The sequence below is a fragment of the Bombyx mori genome, chromosome 10 (assembly GCF_030269925.1).
Source record: "Bombyx mori chromosome 10, ASM3026992v2".
Classification (NCBI taxonomy): domain Eukaryota; kingdom Metazoa; phylum Arthropoda; class Insecta; order Lepidoptera; family Bombycidae; genus Bombyx; species Bombyx mori.
The window spans coordinates 3,886,405-3,911,762 of NC_085116.1; the positions used below are offsets into that span (position 1 = coordinate 3,886,405).

At 37.0% G+C, this 25,358-nt stretch overlaps 1 protein-coding gene across 1 annotated transcript; it reads right to left on the bottom strand.

The window, feature by feature from the left end:
- Nucleotides 1-1,266: 1,266 nt before the first annotated feature.
- Nucleotides 1,267-24,605, bottom strand: LOC101743894 (ubiquitin-protein ligase E3B). Its single transcript, XM_004930325.5, has 19 exons — nucleotides 24,202-24,605; nucleotides 23,816-24,055; nucleotides 23,045-23,297; nucleotides 22,464-22,652; nucleotides 21,699-21,890; nucleotides 21,295-21,620; nucleotides 19,814-19,938; nucleotides 19,018-19,189; nucleotides 18,608-18,726; nucleotides 16,889-17,061; nucleotides 16,400-16,480; nucleotides 15,158-15,356; nucleotides 14,217-14,380; nucleotides 13,599-13,745; nucleotides 12,426-12,541; nucleotides 11,713-11,842; nucleotides 10,342-10,506; nucleotides 6,870-6,981; nucleotides 1,267-6,025 (listed from the first exon to the last, which is right to left on the bottom strand). The coding sequence occupies exons 1-19, from the start codon at nucleotides 24,360-24,362 to the stop codon at nucleotides 5,853-5,855; spliced, it is 3,237 nt and encodes a 1,078-aa protein (XP_004930382.1). The 5' UTR covers nucleotides 24,363-24,605; the 3' UTR covers nucleotides 1,267-5,852.
- Between the last annotated feature and the right edge of the window lie 753 nt (nucleotides 24,606-25,358).

A 25,358-nucleotide genomic window follows, 5' to 3' on the forward strand; every position in this document is an offset into this window, starting at 1 on the left:
CATTGCTGACGTTCATGAGTGACGATAATCACTCACCATCAGGTGGGTCGTCGTGGTATGCTCGTCTGCCTACAAGGGCATTTAAAAAAACTTTTGTCTTTCTCATCATCGGTTTGTAGCATTAACCTTTTTTTTATCTAAGACTTCGTCTATGGAAATAATCCTTAATAAGTTCTCCCTTAATTCCTAACTGCAACGCTGGTATGGCGTTTTGGGAACACGCATTATTACTTTCGTACCTGTTACGAAACAACCATGCGTTGCGGTTTTGAAGAATAGAATAACCGTTATTAAAACATCAAGGTAATCGATGTTAAGGTGTTAATATTACTCGTAACTGTTTCACTTCTGGTAGAATGTTAGGTCGTCTGCTATAAGTGAGCCGAAAATCCTATTGAAAAACCATTACAATATGAACCTTGTTGCCGGAGAGCCTATAGGTTACATCACCTAGGTTAATATCACCTAGGCCCAACGGGAAGTATCCTTTGAACACCTAATAGGCAAGAAGCCAGTTTCTTATACTTGCTCGTGCCGTGTGTTACGATTACAATCTGGTGCAAATGCTAGGGACCTACCTACAGGCTTTTCTAAATAAGCATTTCAGCTCGTATTCAGAAACGACTTCACCGACGAAGGAATTCCAAGATACCTAGATCTAGCCTAAAAATATTGGTATTTCGTAATGATTGATGCCGTTGAACAGTCGTTGAGGATTTTTTTGTACGATTCCTTTGGTGTTAAGCGGTAATGGTTACCATGGTTACGGTTTTATTAGATGGAGCACTAGTTTTTTGATTACAATGGAGATGTCATCCTCATGGCTGCAAGTACCGCCAGCGGCATGTTTTCTGTTCATGTCTGCGGACGACCATCGCGATTTAGATCCGTGTCAGACTTCAACACAACTACATTAAAATATTTACTATTCTCCACGTCCGTTGTTTCGCGAGTTATGATGAGATTGTCGAGATAAAATGATGTTACCTGATGTTACCTCATCCGGATTTCTATCACGAAGGTCGAACACGACGATAAACTGACCGCGAGGGTTCCAATACTATATGCTATAATAATAGTAATAATACAAGTATGCAATAATAATAATACTCCGCATCAGTACAAGTCGGAGGAACCGACGATTTCCTCCAGATTCAATAAAGAGGTTTGTGCAGAATCGATTTAAAAGTTTTTTTTTTTTCAAACATTACCTTGCCTTTCAAATATTTCATTAACCTAAAAATTATACGATAAAATAAAATCCAGTTCTAATAAATATCAATTTTATTATCACAGAGAATCACATTGTGTTATACGACATATATAACGTGGATAGTACAAATATTTTATTACATTTATTCGCGCTGTAATATGGCGGTAAAATTATGACTTTAGAATATTCACTGGTCGCAATATATGTTAATCGGATACCCAATCAAGACTGTAAACATATTTCACCGCCAAAACGGAACGGAAACTAAACAAATTAAAAACGTTACTGAACGATTCTATTAGATTTAAAATGGCATCGATAAATTGCACAAAATCGTAAAACTATTCATAAAATATAAACGTACAAATAACGAAATAAAGTTTTTATTCGAACAAAAAAAAAAAACATTGATGAAATACAACATACATACTTTATCAATGGCTATACATTTGACACACAATTTAAAAATATAATATGGTGCTAATTACTATAATTATTATGTAACATAAATATTTAGGGTTTGGTTCAACAATAAAGTGCACACGCATTACTTATACAATTAAACACATACATTACAATTAACCCTTACTGTATACAATAAAATGACATGTGTTATTATTATATTGAGAATGAAAATCCCGTGAATTTTGTGTTTGATTTAAAATGAGCTGAATTATTTAAAAATTCTATTTTATAATAAAAATATGTACGTCGTCGTACATACAGATTGGCGTGAACTCTCTAGTGTCTTAAGAATTATGTAAATGAGTAAACAAAAATATACTACAATTATACATTATTTAAAACATTATTGTCTATATACATATTTTATTATTATTGGACAGGGTTCTTAGTAAATACAATTCGTCAACTACCGTATTAAGGAGTACTACAGACTAATTACTAACATTTTAATATATAAAGAGGTTAAGTCCGTAAAAACGTAAATATTTTTTGGCATTCCTACAATTCTTCGTGTTTGCATTTTGAAATGAAAACGAAAAATCGCCTTTTACGTTCATGGAAATAAATTTTATTCATCTGAGATCACGTTTACAAAATGAGTATGCCACACGCTAATTATTACAACCGATATATTTGTGTGAGTTTAATCCGCGCGTCAAATGTGACTACATCCATATTATTATTTATACAGGGTGTACGTAATTTGTTATGAAATAGCAAGATATCTTAGTCGTTACGTTATGATGGGAAAATTTGTCTTCTGGACTGTCAATAAATTTGATGATATTTTCGTTTTCGAGAAAGATCATCAGCCAGTAGCAATATTATTTGTACCGTCCGATTGAGTTACCGGTAGGCCTCCAAACTCCTTTTTTATAGGAACTCAACTGTCCATTTTATTAGAACATTGGCTATTCCCTTCAAATCACGGTGCATGCATTTCGGCAAAAAAAGAGGTTTGTCTTTGAGGTCAATAGATTAGAAAGGAAAGGGAACCAATCTTACCGCGCATTTGGACATTGTACGTATTGGAACTTCACGTAAATGTTCCACATCAAACAGTCGAAGGCGGCGGGATTTATGCGTAACGCACAAACACACACATACGACAACTCCACTCAGACCTCGAGTACGAAACATCTTTAACAAGGACAATGTCTCTGATGGAGAATCCTGGATCCCGCAGTAAAGTGGATGTCGCTAATCATATGACTAATTATGTGATTATAATCAATTATTGCGAAATAATCAAGCTGCAAATGAATTACTTGATACCAATTACCATCACCCTGTATCGGTGAATACAATACTTATGAAAATAAGCATCATTCTAGCACTCGTACTGAGAACAAAGTTCTCATTTGAGGCCGTCAGCGCAGAAGTGGCCTAAGCTTATCATAGTTAGTATGGAGGCAATTAGGTTTAAATTTTCATGAATTTGAATTTGAGTAAGCAAAAAAACAATCCGCGCAAAAATAATGTTTACAAAACTATCTGTTATCTATGGATGAAACTATGCATAGGCCGGTATTACATCAAAATTTATTATATTTTAAATAAATTCCAACATACGTCATACAAGATTCAATATACAAAATTGTGGGTTAGGCCACTTTTGCGCTGATGGCCGCATTTATTGGTTTACACCTAGGCAAGGCTTGTGATACATAACCACATGGGATGAAGAAAAGTCATTGAAAGAAACTTTTCTAGGCGGCGTTCAGGTAAACTAAAATTATTAGAAAGTACTTTCACGATATAAACTTTCCCTGTTTTCAATCGTGCATGTCGTCGTTAAAAAACAAAACCTAATCGAAGTTTTGGGAACCAAAAATACATTCGAGACAAGCAAAAGTACAATTAAAATCTTTGATATTTAGATACGATACTACGCGACCAAAGAGGCGAGCAAATAAGTTACCATAAAAGAGACATTTTTGTGAACGCAATTAAGAATTAAGTCGTAAAAATGAGTAGTACTTTTTGGACATATTCCTTGGTTAGTAAGTTGGTCGCGTTAGTTCTTTGCCAATTACCCCGCAAGCAGATTTAAAATAATTACGGACATATAGATTCTAGATGTGACACTGTTTTTACACGAGGCAACACAGCCGGGGGTACAGGAGAGTCCAAGGGTTTTACCAGAAAGATAACCACGAGTCAATCTTTCGATTATTTCAGTTTTTGTGGTCATGAAGGTTTGGGTACTGGAACAACAGTTTTAGCCACGTGTAGATACTCGTGAAAACTATTCAAACCAAACGATAGATTAATCTTCATATCAATATAGGAAATAACCCAACTTTTTCCTGAGATCTTTTGTTTACAATATTTTGGCCAATTTTCTTTATTATTATTTTTATCATGAAACTGTGTTTAGTTGTAATTAAAATTATACGAACGCAATAAGTTAGTGTATTATCGTTTCCAACTGAACACACAAATTTCAATTGAGTATAAACAAGTCTTAAGTTATTTTTATGTAACAACTAGTTATTTAAAACACTTAAAATGGACACACTGAACAAAGAGGTGGTATTCCAATAAATTCACATCAATTATTCGCGATATTAAATCCAAAAGGTCGGATATCACTTTTTTTGCTTTCAATTACCGTCTACTTCTTCTCGACATAATATTAAAAACAATATTAAAAGTGAACAATCAACTTTTTAGCAATAATATCGAGATTATACAAATTACATACATAAGTTATAAATATGTACTATTTTATTATATTATTTCCGTTTCAAATGCTAAAACGAATTAAAGTTTGAAGTCGTCGTGGCCTAAAAGATAAGACGTCCGGTGCATTCGTGTTGAAGCGATGCACCGGTGTTCGAATCCCGCAGGCGGGTACCAATTTTTCTAATGAAATACGTACTCAACAAATGTTCACGATTGACTTCCACGGTGAAGGAATAACATCGTGTAATAAAAGTGAAAACCCGCAAAAATTATAATTTGCGTAATTACTGGTGGTAGGACCTCTGGTGAGTCCGCACGGGTAGGTACCACCGCCCCGCCTATTTTTGCCGTGAAGCAGCAATGCGTTTCAGTTTGAAGGGTGGGGCGGTCGTTGTAACTAGGTATACTGAGACCTTAGAACTTATATCTCAAGGTGGGTGGCGCATTTATGTTGTAGATGTCTATCGGCTCCAGTAACCACTTAACACCAGGTGGGCTGAGAGCTCGTCCGCCCATCTAAGCAATAAAAAAAAACTTTGTTTAGAAAAAATAAATCGAAGGATGAAAGGCTATTTGGTTTGGCCGTTTTATTTGGTATTAGCATAAGCAGTTCGATGTTTTTAAATGAACTTCAATTGTGTTTATCTCATTTAAATAAGTGAAAAAGTTTTTTTTTTTGGCATTGTTTTTCCAATTTTTAAACTTCTAAATGGCTCCCCTGTAATGTTGCAAAAATGTTGTTTAAACCAAATGGCCTTTCACCCCTCGATATTGAGATACGAATCGGTTTAGTGAATGAAGTTTCATTACTGAAAAAAAAACGGCGCGCGTCCGCCAAACGCTTATTCTAATCTAAAAGAGACCTATTGAGCTGAATGTTTAATAAAATACGTACTAAGAAATTTTCACGATTGACTTCCACGGTGAAAGAATAACATCGTGTAATAAAAATCAAAGCTTTGCGTAGTTACTGGTGGTAGTACCTCTTGTGAGTCCGCGCGGGTAGGTATCAACACTCCACCTATCTCTGCCGTGAGTGAAGTAGTAATGTGTTTCGGCATGAAGGATGGGGTAGCTGTTATAACTATACTGAGACCTTAGAACTTTAATCTCAAGATGGGTGACGGCATTTAACACCAGGTGGGCTGTGAGCTCGAGCACCCATCAAAAAACAATAAAAAAAAACCTTTTTTTGGTACGACTTTATGAAAACATCGTAAGACACGACGAGACTAAACGTGAATTACTACATAGTATAAAACAAAGTCGCTTTCTCTGTCCCTATATCCCTATGTATGCTTAAATCTTTAAAACTACGCAACGGATTTTGATGCGGTTTTTTTTAATAGATAGAGTGATTGAAGAGGAAGGTTTATATGTATAATAGCATCCATTAAATAGTGGAGAAATCAATAATAAATTACAGTTTCCGAAGCGAGGCGAGGGCGGGTGGCTAGTGTGTTGCAGTTTGTATCGCGAGCGCGCCCTAAGACAGTTCGAAGCCGGTGTTGCTGTTGACCGCGTACCGCAGCTTGTCGCGCAGCGTGCTCCGCTTCTGGTAGTTGGGCAGCTTGAGCAGGTTGAAGCAGGTCGACGAGGTCGGCAGCCGGTTCAGAGGGTCCTTCTTCCTTATCGTGAAGAAGCCGCGAATCACGCTGCCTGTTCCACAAGTTTTTTATTATGCTAATGAACAAACGGACTCGTGAGCCCACGTGGTGCGCGGTAGTCGTCGGAGCTCATGTACATCACATAAGGGGCTTAAAAGCTAGGTCCCGCGTTCATTCCGAGCCTCTTTATCATACCAGTTCTCGCATTTATTCCTATATGTGATATGTTGAATTTTTCTAATTAAAATATATTCCTTTTATCGCGAACTTTTTTTTCTGCCTATGCTGATATCCTTGGAAGGCTATATCAGTGTTACTTTGGCGTATAAGTGAGCTCACGGGGCTCAAACCGGAGTGTTGCTAGCACTGGCCCTAGCAAGAGCCGCGCTTCGCAGAATCTACCACCGGATCGGAAACGCGACCCACTGAGAAGATCCGGCGAGAAACTCAGTGGGCTGCGTCTGTGGGTTAATATCGCGAATGTTGTTCGTGAAAATGTATTAAATACGTATTTTTACAGAAATATAATTATGAGTACGAGATTTGAACACCAGCATAGTGGCGTCGCTCCATACGAGTACATTGGGCGTCTCATTCTTTACACCTCGAATTGACAAAATTACGTAGTAATCATCTATATACAAATGAGCAAAGACAAAAAAAAATTAGTACCGTTTTAAAATCGGTTTGTCATCAGATTTTTTATAATATTGAAGAACTTTAAAATTACAAATTTGTTCAACTAAATCTTAAGCTGTCCGTATTTATGGTCGACCATTGAGCGATCAATGTTACCTATTAATATGATTAATATCAATTATCAGTATATTACAGATATTAGAACTACTCAGACCCTGTACATAAAGCTTTATACAAAAGAATCGATCGAATGATACCTATGGTGTCTCCGGTGTCTTCATCGTCGCCAACTTCAACGCACCGTATCGAGAACGGGGGCTTTAGATGGGCGAATCCAAGTACAGGCGGCTTCGAGCATGACGTCACAAACTGCAATCAAATATAAACACTTTAATAGCATTACATACGCGTATGTACTAAATAGGACACAATATTAATTTTGTTTTATCGTAGTGTTTACTGGTCGGGATATTCGTTCGCATGTACTCGTGGTAGGACCTCTTGTGAGTCCGCACGGGTAGGTACCACCACCCCGCTTATTCCTACCGTGAGGCAGTAATGCGTTTCGGCTTGAAGAGTGGGGCAGCCGTTATAACTATACTCAGACCTTAGAACTTATATCTCAAGATTGGTGGCGCGTTTACGTTGTAGATGATTATGGGCTCCAGTAACCACTTAATGTCAAGTGGGTTGTGAGCTCGTCCACCCATCTAAGCAATAAAAAAAACGAAAAAAATAAAACGTGTGAATACAATTTCATAACAATCGAACGCGTTCAAAAGGAGTATTACTTTCAGAAAGTACTTTCAATAGGATTCAGTTCAAAGGGGCGAGCATAAATTACTATCGAAAAAGTATTCGTATTGCTATCGAGAAAAACGTATAGGGTTTATACAGCGCCCCTTCCGGCCTTAAAAAGAATTAATTTCAGCAGCACGAATGAATTTACTTAGTATCGTTACGCAATCGAATCGTCACGTTCTCAAAACTCGAAACTTATACTCATATATACTCATAATACATAATACATATACACATATACTTATACTCATTCGGTTGACTAGTAGGGAATTCCTTAAGCATTAAGTCCGCCAATGTAAATTTTACACGAAGTGTATGTAATAATGAAAATGAGACTCGTCCGAACCTTAGTTTTCTCAATCTCTCTTTACGGGGCAGAGTCCTGGACAATTAGGGCATCCGAGCGCAAGAAAATAAACGCATTTGAAATGTGGTGCTGGAGACGAATGCTCCGAATTCCGTGGACGGCCAAGAGGACAAATAAATCTATCCTGGATCAGCTTCGCATCCGAGTCAGGCTCTCAACAATCTGTTACCAGAGGATCCTCAGCTACTTCGGTCATATTGTCCGCCGACAGTCAGATAACTTGGACAAAGTGATTGTGACGGGCAAAGTAGAAGGAAAGAGACCCCGCGGCCGATTACCTAGCCGTTGGTGTGATCAAGTAACCGCTCTAACTGGGTTGCCAGTCGCAACCGCCATTCGAGCAGCTGAGGACCGGACGAGATGGAAACAGCTCCCGAGACAGGCAACGGTCAAGTTTCAGGGACACGACCTTCAGCAATGAAGAAAGCGACGAAGAAGAAGTATGTAATAAATAAATAAACGAGAGCATGAAAATTGTTTTGACATACGGTAAAGTAAATCTCGAAGGCTGGCTATCGAGTACTATTGTCTAATCTAAAGATCCCTTTTCGTATCGAGAACTCGATACATTTACATTACGAATTCGATAGCTTTTCGTGCTTGACGTACCGTAAAATGGGGCGATTAGGGACAAATTCCAACTTTATGAGCAATTTTAAGGTAGTTGTTGATGTATATAATGCTATATCAGGATCAAAATGGTTGAGTCTTGGAGGCATCTTTGTTGTCTAATTTAAAATTATGCAACTAGCATTCCAGTTTAAGCAAAAAATGCAAAAATAGGTGTAATCCCTATTTACCCGAAAATTGCGGTTAATTGGGACGTAATGAGAAATTTGCTAGGGTTGGCACTACTTTTATTTTTATATATAGTTTTAATTTATTTATTTATTTAGTTGCACAAACAAAGTGATCATCAATAAAAAAAATTGAAAACTGACAAAAGTACATGGCAGACATCACCTCAATTATAGGTGCAATCGACAGTGCATTAATAAAATATATATATATATATAAATATATACATATATATATACATATATTTATTTATACATATATAGTGGGCTTTCTTAGAAACGGTTTATATTTCTCCATTCTTGGTAAGTACTTAGGGGCTGATATTTCTATCTGGGTTAAGAGATTAGGTGTGTCGGTTATTCCATGGATTAATCAGATGAATACCCCCACTCTGAACAAATATTAAATATTTTATTATGTATTACTTAGACATTTTTGTCCAGTTTGAGATTTCATTGATCTTGTTACATGTCTCTGTAAAATCGAGTTACTTATATTAAATTACTTATCTATTTCAACTAAAGACTTATTCCCAATTTCGCTTCGAATAAACCAGATTTTTACCAACAAATTTAAAAAATATTTTTATAACAACCCTACAAACCTGCACCTATTTATACTTAGGTCGTTTCCATTTCACGTATTCTCATCCCAATTGACCCCTTTTTCGTTGTTATTTATACCTAAGACGTCCCCAATATCCCCAAAAACAACAGATTTTTACATGTATTTTTATTTAATCAAATACATTAAAACCAATAACAACTGAGACTTACCTTTAATATATATGCTGGTTCAAACACTAAATAACGTTTATAAATCATAGTCGTCTTCTATTATTATCAAATAAATAAAAGAGAGCAAAGTTTCTAGCACTAAAATAATTACCACCACAGGAAGTTAATTTGAAACACGATTTTTTATAAGTTAGCAGCTATTATCATGCATATTCAGATTTGTTTTGTGAACTTTCAACATTCTACTATTAAACTACAAAAAACGGAAGATTTTGCAACGAATATAAAACTTATATTGAGCGTCGAAAGATTTTCCCGGTTTTTTCCCGATTCGCCTCTCAATCCCTAATCGCCCCATTTTACCGGTACAGTTCAGTAGTAGTGATTCTATTTTTCCAAATGGAAAGGCAAAGGTATCATACTATACAGTCTAATCATCCTTTTTTTATGAAAAATAATAATAATATGCAGTGAAATGAAATGAAGTTAATCAATTGGCATGAAATTAAATTAGACGATATGGGGTGAAATATAATTACAGTAAAATGGTGGTTATTTACTGAGACTTTTTGGAGGAACCCGAGAAGCTACGTCCAGCGGTTTTTTTTCATTTTCCCACTTTCACAGATACTAATTAATAAGCCATCGACACTAAATCTATATATATAAAAATGAATTGCTGTTCGTTAATCTCGCTAAAACTAGACAACGGCTGGACCGATTTGGCTAATTTTGGTCTTGAATTATTTGTGGAATTCCAGAGAAGGTTTGAAAGGTAGATAAATATGAAAATGCTCGGAATTAAATAAAAATAACAATTTTGTTTTTCCTTTGATGTGTCCCCCGTCGGACGGATTCCTTTGGTTTGTTTTAAGTTTATTTTATACAAAAGTTTAGGTCTTTTATTTATCGATTGAGGCACTACGAAGTCTGCCGGCTCAGCTAGTAGACAAAATAAAACAATTCACAAAGCTACGTTTCTCGCGTTCCCGCCAAAAAGTCCACAAAAAGTCGAAGAGTTGGTACCTTGAGGAACATGGCGCGCTCGTGCTCGGTGAAGTCGCGCTGCAGCACGTCCCACAGCCAGCAGACGACGCGGTGCGAGTCGTGGAAGCCGCCGTAGTACTGCGTGTGGCGGCGCAGGTCGCGCAGGTCCAGGGGCACGTTGTCGCCGCTGATCAGCCGCTGCAGCTGTCCACACCACTCCGCGCTTACAACACTCTCAGAACATTCCATAAAACCGCCCACGGCATCCTATCACTAAAATTTTCCATATTCTCGCAAGTAGAACAGACCTCCTTAAATATTCCCCTTTATCAAAGATTTGTAGTGAATATAACCAAACGTGTGCATTAATTGACGGCATCGACATTTTTAAAGACACGTTTTCCTGATCTCAAGAACAAGCTAGTATCCAAGTTCCTTTGTTTATAATTGATGAGAAAATGTTAAATAGTCAACTCTTGCTTTCATATAACTTTAAAATTTTTTTTTTTTATATCGTACTGTTAACATTTAAATTTAACCTATTTTTCCACTGTTTGTAAAATTGCTGTAACATATCATAGTGTGTCATAAGAGATTGCTGTACATGCCCGTAACTGGCTTACATACCTACCAGTACTTAATTTTATACTTGTTATTTTTAAGCTTGAATGTTTTGTGTGTATTGCTGTTAGTGTGTCTAAATAAATAAACATCTTGCGGACGTAGTTAGCTATGTGAGAGCTCAAAACCATTTTCTGTTCAGTCTGAACGTCATTTTTCACTTCTTTTTTTTCCTATCTATTCTAGTAGCCTCGAGGGGTTATTGTAGATTCGCCGAATTAATAGGTGAGCTCACAGGACTCAAACCTGATGACGTTACGTTGCTAACACAAACACTAGAAAAAGCCGTGCTTCGCAGAATCTACCACCGGATCGGAAACGCGACCCACTGAGAAGATCCGGCGAGAAACTCAGTGGGCTGTGTGCCGGGTAGTATTACATAAATTCTTAATATTTTCATACAGAAATTAATTCATTAATTGTTTCAACTGTTCGACGGCAGCCCTGAGCTTACACAACAAAAGTACCGTACCCTAAGGTACCTTTGTTGATGGTTAATTATAATTATTTTTAACAAAGAATAATTGTATTTCCATGATACCAATTCCCGGATGAGCTAGACAATGTTCCATCGACGTCAACCTTCCTCGTTTAGACTACGAATTCACAACTAATTAACTTACAAAACAAGCACCTTTCACGCGGAAACCTCTTGATTAAGACCTAATAATAATACCTAGCATACTAAATTGAACTTTGTGTCCTTGCAATAAGATAGCTTTCGACTTTACATGTTTCATACACATGGGTTATGAAGTACTTGTGTAATCTAGGAATTATTATACTCACCTCTGGGGTGGAGAACAACGAAAGCCACTCGGGGTTGATGATGGTTCTGAACCCTTTGATGAAAGCGTTCGTCTGGTCCTTGATTTGCATGTGCATCCGGAAATGAGCCATCAGGTGAATGTAGTTTATTCTGAAACAAAAATAATAAGAGTCGATTAAAAATAAATAAAAATTTGGACTGCCAATCTGGATGGTGACGTTATACTGATTGTTGTGATGGGTTACCGCGAGTTATATAAACAATTAAAACTTTTTTTTTTATTGATGAGTGTGCGAAAATTTGACTTAATCGGTTCAATTCCATTAAAAGATTCCGTTACTTAGATGGCTATAAGTGAAGGTAATGAAAGCAAGTCAAAAACGCGTCACTTACACAAAAAAAAATTATTGCATAGTTCGGTGGACCGGCTCACGGTCCACCTGGTTTTAAACGGTTACCGGAGCCCATAGACATCTACAACGTAAATGACGCCACCTTGAGATATAAGCTCTAAGGTCTCAGTATAGTTATTCAAAACGGCTGCCCCACCCTTCAAACCGAAACGCATTACTACATCACGGCAGAAATAAGCAGAGTGGACTATCCGTGCGGACTCACAAGGGGTCCTACCACCAGTACAACAGTACAGTATTTCATACCTAATTTTGCAATTTTTCAAGCTCGACCTACCAACCAACCAAGCACATAGCTACAAGTTTATAGAGCCCCTTACTTGTTCTCGTTGGTGACGGGGATGCCTTTACCGCCCGGCACCAGCTCGTGCGTCACTATTTCCCCCAGACGTTCCTCATCCACGGAGAACGTCAGCTCCAGCGAACAAATATCTCCCTGAAACATGTAAATAGAATTATTCTTTTTATGATTCAATGATTACTTGTGGCCCGGAGACCTTTCCAGTTTCACCAGGGCAGGTAAATAGAAATTGAAAGAACCTTCATTGTACTTGACGGAGGCAATATGTTAATTTGATTTTTACTATCGGTACGAGACGCACGGTCAGCGCGCCAGAGGTCAGATAGCAAAAGCCCCCCCTTTAATCCCGACACAAATTTTGACTTTTTGGCGGGAACGCGAGCAGTGAAGTGGTGTGATTTGTTTTATATTGTCTATTTTGTGTTTCTTTCAGGTTTAAATGTGTAATAACGGTAGTTTATTACCTGTGTAATATCTGTACACAAATGTAGGAAAATGAAACAAAGCCGCTGGACGTAACTTCTCAGGATCCTCCAAAAAGTCCACTGAAAAGTCTCAGAAAATGACTACCATTTTACAGAGATTATATTTCATAACATAATATCATCTCATTTATAAATTTCATTCGTTTTTAATAATTTATATTATGTCGCGATTAGTTTCCTTCGTTTATTTTATTATTCGTGAGCTGTAAATAATTGAAGCGGTGAATTGTATAGGTCTTATTACTTGACGCTGGCTAGTGCACGGCACCCTGTCACCCGTGCCGGAGCCAAATGAATTGTAAAGGTCTTGGCGCTGGCTAGTGCATGGCACCCTGTCGTCCGTGCCGGAGTAGAAAAATAAAGCAGAAGAATTTTACTGTTTGATTCCGTGTACCCCATATATCCTTTCTGTTAATATAGCCGAGACTAATTTTTTTTTTTTTTATTGCTCTTTTAGGCAGACGAGCATACGGCCCACCTGATGGTGAGTGGTTACCGTCGCCCATGGACTTCAGCAATGCCAGGGGCATTGCTGAAGTCCATGGGCGACGGTAACGGTAACGGTAATCCATAGGCAGAGCCAAGCCGCTGCCTACAAAATTGGGTTTATATCTTAATATATACTGTTTGTACAATTACAAGTGACGACACTTAGTTCGGACTAACCGACCGGTATATAATTTAATCGTTTCGTCCCAATAAAATACCTGAAAGTGTTTGATGTATGTGAGACTCCGATAGAGGTCGCGGTCGAGGGAGGGCAGCTCGTCGATCCAGCTGTACAGCGCCTGCTGGGTCTGGCCCAGGACTTGACTCAGGAAGAACGACGCGAACGGGACGTCCACCACGATGCCCTTGGGTGCAACAACTTATGTTTTAAATTACATAATGTAGTCGTGTGCGGTACACTCGTGTTTATCGACAAACATATATACTCTCAGTACATAACTAGTGAGGCTACGGTAAGTGAATTTAGACAATTTTCCCTTACCTTTTTTTTCTTTTTTTCCCTACCTATGCTGATAGCCTTGAGAGGCTATTTCAACTTCACCTTATCGTGTAGGTGAGCTCACGGGGCTCAAACCGGAGGTGTTGTAACACTGGCTCTAGTAAGAGCCGTGCTTCGCAGAATCTACCACCGGATCGGAAACACGACCGACTGAGAAGGTCCGGCAAAAAATTCAGTGGGTTGTGTCTATGGGTTAATTTACTCGTCGAGCCCTTCATCGCAAGTAACGGGTTCGGCGAGAACGGTGACCGGTGCTTGAGGTACTCAAAAGCACCGTTAATGGATCGGGAGGATCCGTAAGGACGTGTGGCCTTACCTCATAAACAGCTTTCCCTAGCATCCTGCCGATGAACTCGAAGAGTTGAAGATGGTTCTCTTGCAGGCACGACGTCGGCGACGGGTACAGGCGCTCCTCGCTCGTCACACGGAACAGATTCAGAGATGGATCGAACACGCGTTTTATTGTTTCTTCGAGAAATTCTGAAAGGTTCGAAAATTATAACCATATATTATATGGTTATTGAGAATAATCCGAAATTGTAATAGCAATTTCTCAATACATTTTTATTACATAGTTATGTTGGTGTATTTTTATTGAATTTTTAGTACAGTAAATTGGGGGGAATAGGAACTAGAGGTCGAATAGGGACAATTCTAGAATGTCACAATACTTTTGTTGAGTTGTTAGATTTAACTTTGTTGAACTGAAAATGCTTTTATTTAGTGTTTAAAAATATTAAATAGTTTAATTTAGTCATCAAAGTTTTGTAACTCATTAAAGATATAAAAAAAATTAATTAAAGTTTGGTACCTACCTAACAACTAAAGCCTTATCCAAAACTCTATTATCCCCATACGTAACCCGATTCACCCCCATCGCCTGGGTGAATAGGGACAAGTGCGTTTTTGTTACTTTTTATAATTATTATGTAATAAAATATATCTTAATGCATTATAAATGAAAATTTAAACTACCGGAAACATTATGATCTCCGTTTTATTATTATAATTATAAAAAAAAAAAAACAAAAAAAATCAACGTCTAACTTAAAAATCCCCCCATTTTACGGTATACTATAATAGACTAGATTTAAACCATTAAACAGGCCGAGTGCAGGCAACATTGGAGGAAGTTGGTGCAAAAACTGGACCAAGGTGGTCACGTCCCTCAGTAATGAGAAAGCGACGAAAAAGAAGAAGAAAATTTTTCAAATTGATATTTTTTGTGTCCTTAGATCGAAGTGCACGAGAGGGTACCCTTGAACACGCCGTCCTGGTCGATGCCGGCTTCGTCGAGTCCCTGCTCGTTGATGAAGCGCACGCGCACGCAGCCCCGCAGCGCGCGGGACGGCAGCGCCGCCAGCTGCCGGTAGCCGTCCTCCACCAGCCGCGCGCGCCGCACCGTCACCAGCGTCGAGCGCCCGCCGCACGCGCTCTCCGTCAGCCCCAGCACCACCTGCCATCATCTTCACTGCTAGTTATTGTGTAGACGCCTACTGGTGGGAGGACCTCTTGTGAGTCCGCGCGCCTGCCTATTTCTGCCGTGAAGCCGTAATGCGTTTCGGTTTGAAGGGTGGGGCAGCCGTTATAACTATACTTGAGATCTTAGAACTTATATCTCAAGGTGGGTGGCGCATTTACGTTGTGGTAACCACTTAACACCAGGAGGGCTGTGAGCTCGTCTAGCCATCTAAGCAATAAATAAATAAAAACCCGTGAACGAGTTTACAATCCACTCGGTGCAGCGGTTACCGGAGCCCATACACTACATTTTTTCCCCTATACTGATAGCCTTGACAGGCTATAATCAGCTTCTCCCTGACGTGTAGGTGAGCTCACGGGGTCAAACCGGTGTTGCTAACACTGGCCTTAGCAAGAGCAGTGCTTCGCAGAATCTACCATCGGATGGGAAACGCGACCCACTGAAAAGATCCGGCGAGATTTTCAGTGGGTTAGACATTACACAACTCACTCACTATCTCTCTCTGAATTTTGTACCGTATGTTCCATGAGACATCCGTAAGTGCTCTGAGGAATTGTTTGAGATGACCACATCATCTCCTTTTTTTTATCATCGCACCGCCCGCCACCGGAGTAAAGTTCACCCATATTATCTAGAACCACTGTGGTTATCCACGGTGAGTTTCCAGACATTTTTTGGCCAGTCCGGCTTTGAAATAAGCTCCTCTCTACTTGTTTCGCGAAAGCTATGACATGTCATTCTTCAAACAAGACTTGTAGAGAGTGCTTAACGGTAGGTAACGAATTAGCTGTGACTCTTGCATTACTGACGTCCATGGGCGATAGTAACCACTCACCATCAGGGGCATATGCTCCTCTACCTATGACTGCCCCGCCTTTTATTTAGGCCGAACACAGCAGAAATAGTCAATCTGATGGTAACAGTCCGTGCAAGTTACAATACGACTCTGTAACCAGTAAACGCCCAATCTCCGTTATTAACAATACAAAGGTTTTTTTTAAAACCAATTAACATACCTTTTCATCAGCGACAGCCCTCCGGAACAATCGGACCCTTTCTCCGTGAGCGATCATGTGAGGAGTCTTTTGTACTAGCATCTGTTATTGTGAGATATTAGATGAATTATTTACGTTTACTAGATATCGATATCGATTAAAACTAGCGATACGCAATAAGGTAGAATACAACCAGACAACTGTTAAAATGATATTGAGAATAAATTGTCTGATTTACAAGACCCCATAGATCTCGGAAATCGTAACCGCATAAATATCCCAACAATTTAGGTTCAAGGGCACCGAAATCTTTAATCAATCAGAGCCCAAGACACCCTAGGTTTTTTTTTTATTTTTATCGCATAGATGTGTAGACGAGCTCACAGCTCACCTGGTGTTAAGTGGTTACCGGAGCCCATAGACATCTATAACGTAAATGCCGCCACCCACTTTGAGATATGAGTTCTAAGGTCTCACTCAGTATATCAAAGTTTTATAATACACACACACCTGCTGCGGTTTCTTGCCCTTCTCCAGATCGGACATGAACTGCCCCTCCCGTATCTCCTTAACGAGCCAGTGGTGGGCGGGCGTGTACGAGCGCCGGCAGTCGCGACGGTACAGCACCAGCAGTAGCGTGTGCAGCGAATTAAATAAATCATTGCTTTGGATTGTTTTGAGATCTGCAAGCGATAACATAACTTAATAACTTAATTTTGCAAAAATACATGAAGACTTACAATAAACATAAAATGGGGGGAATCGGGACACTTTTTAAATTCGACATTGATTTTTATCGTTTTTTTCTTGTAGTTATAGTAATAAAACGGAGATCATAATGGTCCCGGTAGTTTAAATTTTCATTTAGAATGCATTAAGATATAGTTTATTACGGCAAATCACAAAAAGTAAAAAAAACAACTGTCCCCATTCACCTAGGCATTGGGTGAATCGGATTACGTATGGGGACAATAGTTTTTCGATAGGGCTGGCACTATTTAGTTGTTAGATAAGTACCTAACTTTAGGTAATTAGCTTTTTAACATCTTTAATAAGTTACAAAACGTTGATGACTAAGTTAAACTATATTATTTAATATTCGTAAGCACTAAACCTAAGTAAGTCATTTTCAATTCAACAAAGTTAACTCTCTAACGACCCGACAAAAGTATTCTGACATCCCAGATTTGACCCTATTCTTCCCTATCTACTGTACTTACTTTACTACGGTATTCTATTAATATTAGACAGCCAGTAATTCGCCGATTTCATATATCTTGCTATGACCTACGGCGCGGAAACCTGGACACTGACGGCAGGGCTGGCCCATAAGTTAAGAGTCGCACAGCGGGCGATGGAGAGAGCTATGCTAGGTATTTCTCTAAGGGACAAAATCCGGAACGAAGAAATTCGACGGAGAACCAAAGTCGACGACATAGCTCTCAAAGTTAGCAGGCTGAAGTGGCAATGGGCCGGTCACATCTGTCGAGCCAGCGACGCCAGGTGGGGGAGGAAAGTCCTCGAATGGAGGCCACGGATGGGTACAAGGAGCGTGGGGCGTCCTCCAACCAGGTGGACTGACGACTTAGTGCGCACGGCGGGAAGTCGTTGGATGCGGAAGGCGGAGGACCGCATTATGTGGAAGGCATTGGGGAAGGCCTATGTCCAGCAGTGGGCAGATAAAGGCTGATGATGATGATGATGATAATATATCTTGTTGCTTTCGTTCGTTATCAACAAATGAAGTGTTATTTGTACACTTTTTAAATACTTTGATAACCTTTGGTTAAAAAAATATTCCTACTTTTTTTATTGCTTTTGCAGGCAGACGAGCGAGCATACATACATACATACATACATTCATGCATACATAGTAATTCTAGTGACCTTGAGGGGTCATGCTAGATTAACAGAACGAGTAGGTGAGCTCACGGGGATTTAACCTGGAGAAGTTGCCTAGCAAGACCTGATAACATGTTTCTTTAAATTTATTTCAAAAAGATAGATTAAATATAATAATAAAACTGTACAAGAGAGAGAGTAATGTTCTGTATGAGATAATTTGCTATAAATAAATCAGAGGTCCTTTTCAGGTGAAGACATCTTTAGATTGTAATGATGGTCTATTTGGTTGAGTACACCTACTGCTGTCAACTAACCTCTAAGAGTTATTCATCTTTAGTGACATTTTCTCTAAAAGTTTTACGAATATTTCTCTGATCAACATACCAAAAAGCTGTCCCATAATCGTTTTGTAGACAAACATATTCAGGAACTGTGACATGTTTATGAAATCTTGCAGTTTAAAAGGATCCTGTTTCTCATACATTTCCATATCATCTAAAATTCTGAGTGGAAAAATTCATGGTTAAAATATTATTTAACATATAAAACATTTTATTTATTACCGTTGAAACCCATTAATGTTATTGGGCTGATGGGACTATAAGAGCCTTCCTTGAAATGCTTATAATAACATTAAATGTAAAAAGCTATAGTCTAAGCTAGTAAAAGTAAATAACTTGAGGAAGCATTGCCCTTAAATCGACATACAAATATTATATAAATTACAATATTGACGTACTATTAAAGACTATGAGATAGTCAACATCAGTTGACCAAAGCTAGTAGCAACTTACGTAACATAATGAGTCATGCAGTCCGCAAATAGCACCAACATTTGAAATTCTGGAGCCGAGGTCTTTGTGTTAACGGCTAACAAATCGAGGTAGGATTTCAATCCACAGTTTGGTCCCAAAGTACAGAGAAATTGCCATAATGAATACAATATATTCTCCTGATTGCTTAACCCTAAAATAATAATAGTTTTGATTATACATACATGGTGAAGTGATCCAGACCGTTAACAATCTGATAGGATTTTTTTTTGTTCTTTTTTAAATTTTTTGTTGATTAGATGGGTGGACGAGCTCACAGCCCACCAGGTGTTAAGTGGTTACTAGAGCCTATAGACACCTACAACGTAAATACGCCACCAACCTTGAGATATAAATTCTAAGTTCTGAAGTATACTTACAACGGCTGCCCCACCCTTCAAACCGAAACGCATTACTGCTTCACGGCAGAAATAGGCGGGGTGGTGGTACCTACCCGTGCGGACTCACAAGACGTCCTACCACCGGTATAAACAACAGCTGAGGTTGGAGGTGTTCTTTTATAACAACAGCAAAGGTTCAGGGAAAGAGACCTAATAGCACAAGCTTCCTTCCGAATGCATCTATCACTGAACCGAATGGCAACGTGTTGAATTCTCGCGAGAAACACAGCGGGCTGATGCTTCGATTAAGTATCGACAGGTTAAACAAGTAGACATGTAACATGGTCTTCATTTTTATTGTTATCTGAATTTATTAGAATGCAAAATAATGAGGAAGCAACAAAAGCCACACAACATTGAGTGAAGTATTTATTTACCTGTTAGAATATCTAGTTTCACTTGAGTCATAGTTTGCAGAGCAGTTTGGTACATAGAACAAATTAACGCAGCTTTCGTGCAATCCGGCGATCCTAATTTTCTAAAGTTTTTGCTTGAATTGGACCTGAAAATTTTAATGTTTCATTTTCCTAATTTTTCTAATAAATTACGATTTTAATAGAATTAGAGAACGCAAAACAGATGAAAACTAAATTCAAAACTTCTGAGCAAATTGAAAAGCTTGGTTGAAAGGAAATTATTTGTAACGTATATGGGGTCAAAACGTGTGACGAATTACGCGTTTATCTTACAATAAGACAAAACGGTTTTTATAGGTTTTAATAAATAAAATAAATCATATTTCACAAAAAGTCATTAGATAACGGTTTAAATTTAATTGCGTTCCGATATCAATATTATGTTGCCAACCGATATTTAAAGATGAAAATATTACAAAGGGGAATGCCCATTTCAGGCCCAAAGTGGACAATAGATCAGAGAAAAAATACTCAGTGCATTAATTTTGGTATAAATAAATATGCATTTACTTTCTTCCACATTAGCGCCACTATAGTTTACAATAAGAAGGTAGTTTAAAAAAAGTAATTCTACTGAAAAAACAAGGTTTTTGATTTTTGCGGGAAAAACATTGTCAGCATCAAAACCTTTTAAGTATTAAGTAAATATTTTAAGTATATAAATAAAACATTTTAAGTATTATCTTTAATCAATCAAGCACATAAAATAACATCAAAGCCATACCCATTGGACTTTACTGGTATTGTTATTTAAATACAACAAAATATTGTCTACTCGTAAAAAAAAGATAAAGAAAAATAAATCAATTATCGGTTATTTAAAAAAATAATCTATAAAAATATATTGATTTAGTGTAATTATTTTTCGTTATACTGACAACACTGAATTTAATCTGACTGACCGACACTTCACTTGCTGCTTGTGCTTACGTTCAAAATGGATGCGTTTTGATTTTTCTTCGATTTATTTTACTGGCTTTGTTTTATGGATTTTATCTTCTCTTGAACGACGACTTTGGCTCAGGAATTAAGGATCACAGCTACATTCGATTATGGATACCGATCAATAACGTTTCACTTATTTATATAGAAAATTAACCTCAAAGCTATTTTTTATTTTTATTTTATTTTGATAATAGTGGCGTCAATTTCAATATATTTTTTAGATATCCAATACATTAAAGAATTTGAAACAGTCCACTTTGAAAGTAATATTTGCTGTCCATTTTTGGGCCCAGCACACTATGGAGAGTGGGCATTCCCCTTTTATTATTCCAAATCTGTTTGTTTAAATATATTTATTAGTATTTTTCATAGATTAAGAGACGTTTGCTTACACATGTGATGATCAATGTCCACAACTAAAACTAGAAACTTGACTAAACACCCCAATTTAGAATTCTCCAGTAAATTTGAAATACAAATTATATTACAATACCAACCTGTTGGTCCTAGCCTCAATAGCTCTCCTTATAAATGCAGCAGGATTATTACTTTGCACGGGAGTAGATGGCTGTGACGGTCCAGCGCCCTCTTCAGCTGTAATACCAGCATCTAACATCTCTTTTAGAGGAACAGCTAGGATTTTATTGAGTAACTGAGTTCCCCATAACAAAGATAACTGATTTCTCAGATTGGTCATAGCATGAGGCAAGTACGCGTCCAAGCTTTGTGAAAACCATCCCAAGATGGGATGCCAGTTGCTAAGATTTCCTTTCTTGCACACGACATATTGCTGGCATGAGTCTAAGAAACGTGTAGATACTAACTGGGGACAGTGAATATTTAAGTTAATATTATGTTTTTTTTTATCAAAACTAAAATATCAGTTGTTAATATTACTTACTATGAATGCAGGGTAATAAGTTTCCTTCATAGCATGATCTTTTTCTAAGTGTGCCAACTGTATGAGATTTCCGAGAAGACAAAGTGCATAGTTCCCTTCTAATGTATTGAATACAATACGCATGTTTTGATCGGTGCTCAAAAACTCTATGCTTTTATCGAACATTGAATGAGTTCTATATGCTGCTATTGACTGCAAAAATGTATTACATGAAACATAAAATTTAAAAATATATTCGTGCTTATTGAATGTGAATTTGGTAGGTATTCCTAAAGTTTAATTATGATTTATTCTGGTTCTGAAGAACTTATAATACTTTATATTTATAATTTAATAAGTTATAATTGAGAGTTTAGTCTTATGTGTCAAGGGCAATAACAAACTATCCACAGCTCGTTTGTCCATACAGAACAGAAAAATCCTGTAATATATATAAACACACCCCAGATCTTACATTTATTATTATTTTATTTCATTTCCACTTAACAATGCAAATATAATATGTCAGATTATAAACTAGGTATTTCTTCTTATTCTTTGTTAGATAAAAATATGTAATTGTCCAGTAATCTGTTATTTTAAATGACTACAACTTTCAACTCTTAGGCGTAATGTTGATGTAATCAATGTTAAGATTTATAACATTATTTAAGCATTGTCAAACTGAGTATAAATTAAGTTTGAAAATTACTCTAATATAGCCCTTTCTCAACCTTTTCTATTAGCTTACTAGACTCACATGCTTTGTCAAGAATATATACTTACTTCAGGAGAAAGTTGCTGCATTTGATAGACTAGTGTTGGAACTGACAAAATCTGGATTATGTACATTGTGAGTAGTTTCTCGGAAAATTGTGCTGATATAAGTGGTCGCAGTGATAATGTCACTATGGCGGTTAAGGAAATATTCTTGAGGAACACTTTTTCCCGACACAGACCACGCAACAATAACGACTGAAACATATAAATTATTATTAACACACAAAATAAAATAAAAATCTTTCAAACTATATAGACATGTAATTTCTACGACAGTTTTTTTAAATTTTTTTATTGCTTATATGGGTGGACGAGCTCACAGCCCACCTGATGTTAAGTGGTTACTGGCGCCCATAGACATCTACAACGTAAATGCACCTTGCAAGGTGGGTCCTTGAGATATAAGTTCTAAGGTCTCAAGTATAGTTACAACGGCTGCTCCACCCTTCAAACCGAAATGCATTACTGCTTCACAGCAGAAATAGGCAGAGTGGTGGTAGCTACTTACCCAAGTGGACTCATAAGATATCCTACCACCAGTGAAGTGAATGTTTTACTTCACTTAAAGTCAAAACAAATCAACATACTTTTAAGGTTAAGTAATATCCTTTATGAAACAGTGATCCCATGACATTAGCACAGAGTTGATTCATGCCGCCTCTTAACTTTTCAAAGTTTTTAAGGCGCGTCAGTGCCCATGTGCTGCTCCCAGTGTAGGCAAGTAGTGTATGGAGATGAATAAGAATGCTCTGCATATCCATGGGAGATTCTGGTTTAAGCTGTTCAAGGTATTGGCAACATTTAAACAGAACATCTTTTATATGTGATATCCATCTTAAACTGAAAATATATCATTTATTAATAAATTTGAACATTTATTGATTGAGTGCTTTGTATTATATTATATATATTTGTATTATATTATTTAATTGTATTATAATTTACACAAAAACAAATCACTGACCATTTTTTTTAAATCATAGTTATGGCAATATAAAAAAATACAAATTTAACTTTTTTTGTATAGGCAATGTCCAATGTCTCTATAAATAACAAGTTAGCTTAATGTTTAATTCACACTTACAGTGAGTGCCATATAAAAGGCATTAATGTTATAGAATAAGTAAAAAAGATTTTTTAAGACTCACACCTAACATTAGAATATTATAGAGAAATGTATCTATTTTATAACTAACTAACTTATTGATATATCAATTATTCATAATCTGACTTTATTATTTGGAAATAGTTGACACTATGTCATTGTGCCATATTTCAAAGGAAAGTCAATATGAAGCAAGTTAAATGGCTGAAGTTAGCGCACTTAGAATTTATAAAATATGTTATTAGCAACATACCTGTACTCCTTATTAAGAAAAACTCCAACATAAGACAATTTAATGGACTCCGAATGTAGACTATTGGTGATATATTTGCAAAGTTTTTCAAATCTTTTTCTGTCTCTTTCACCATCAAACACAATTAATAAACGGCAAGATGACTTGAACACAGATAGTGCAGGAAGGAGTTCAGTAGATTTTTGTGTATCATCATGAGAACCATCTGATGCTTGTAATAGTAATTCATCAAATTCATTTCTAAAAATCGACAATTTTATCATCAGTTTAAAATTATGCTCAATAGTTATGTCAATACTTTGTTTGATTTAAATCAAACAATTGATGTTATTGGTTAGATTGCGCACAGCGCTGTTCTAAGAATACATCAAAATAACGTTACTTACAAAATTATCTTGACGAACTTATGTCTCTGTAACCAGCCCCGTACAAGAGCCTGGATTTTTACTACTGAAGCTTCTCGTTTCTTTTCCAAAGCCCGCTCTTCCCGAGCAGCTTTTGTTTGTTCTAAGAATGACTCTTTACTTGTAAAATCTTTAGAGAACATTTTGAATAGACCTCTATGCACTGGTTACAAAATTTCGCTTTGTTTTACACAGCTGTCAGACTGGATGTTCCAAAAATTTTCTTTTACCGAGGCAACATCATAATCCTCACTCCAATTTAACGTATAAAATCTATGTTATTTTTATCAAAAGCATTATGAGTGACTATAATAATTGATTTTGTAATTTTAATCAATTAAACGAGTTTAAAAATGGAATCCTTTTTACTGTCATTTCTTATAATCTTTGGTTTATCTTGGTGAACTTTTATTTTGACTTTGGCGTTTGAATTTACTGACATTTGGAAAAGCGAATGGATCAGACCATACAGCAAATCTTTTTTTATTTTCTGTAATACATATTCAAAATAATATTAATATTATGGACTGAAATATGATATGGATGAAATAAGGTGAAGTTGATTTAATTGAGACTTTAATCAATTGATATGAAATTAAATGAAACGAAATTAGACGAGATGAAGTAAATGGTGGCTATTTACAGAACCCGAGAAGCCAATTCCAAGGCTTTTTCATTTTCCTACACTTGTGCACTTCCGTAGACACTAAATCCTGTCCTGGTGAAACTAAAAAGGCCTCCGAGCCACTAGTCATCCTTCAATCCTAAAAAAAAGATACTAAACATCGATAATAAACCACCGTTATTACATATATAAACCTGAAAAAACACTAAAGTAACAAAATAGAACAAGTCACACAACTTCGTTCCTCGCGTTCACAATACGTTTTATAGATGATGTCTTCGCTTTTATGATTGCGCCGACTGAAAACTTCAAACCGACGACTGATTGCTTTGTTTATTTTACAAAAATGTTAGACTAAGTTGAGAAATACATGCATCATCATCATCAGTCCACAAACGTCCGATGAATGGCTCTAGATGTGGGTCGACAAGGTCACGGCTCCAGCAATTTTTTTAAGTGCATCAATGCAATAAAATTATGTCAGTTTAAGTTTGAAATTTTAAATTATTCGGAA

Bases quoted from the DNA above. Each gene is read 5' to 3' on its own strand.
- LOC101743894 (XM_004930325.5), bottom strand. From the start codon at position 24,362: ATGTTCTCTAAAGATTTTACAAGTAAAGAGTCATTCTTAGAACAAACA. The intron at 21,621-21,698 runs GTAAGTAATATT...CACTGTCCCCAG, and splicing joins CTTATTACCCTGCATTCATA to TTAGTATCTACACGTTTCTT. The intron at 14,381-15,157 runs GTACCCTCTCGT...CGAACCTTTCAG, and splicing joins CCAGGACGGCGTGTTCAAGG to AATTTCTCGAAGAAACAATA.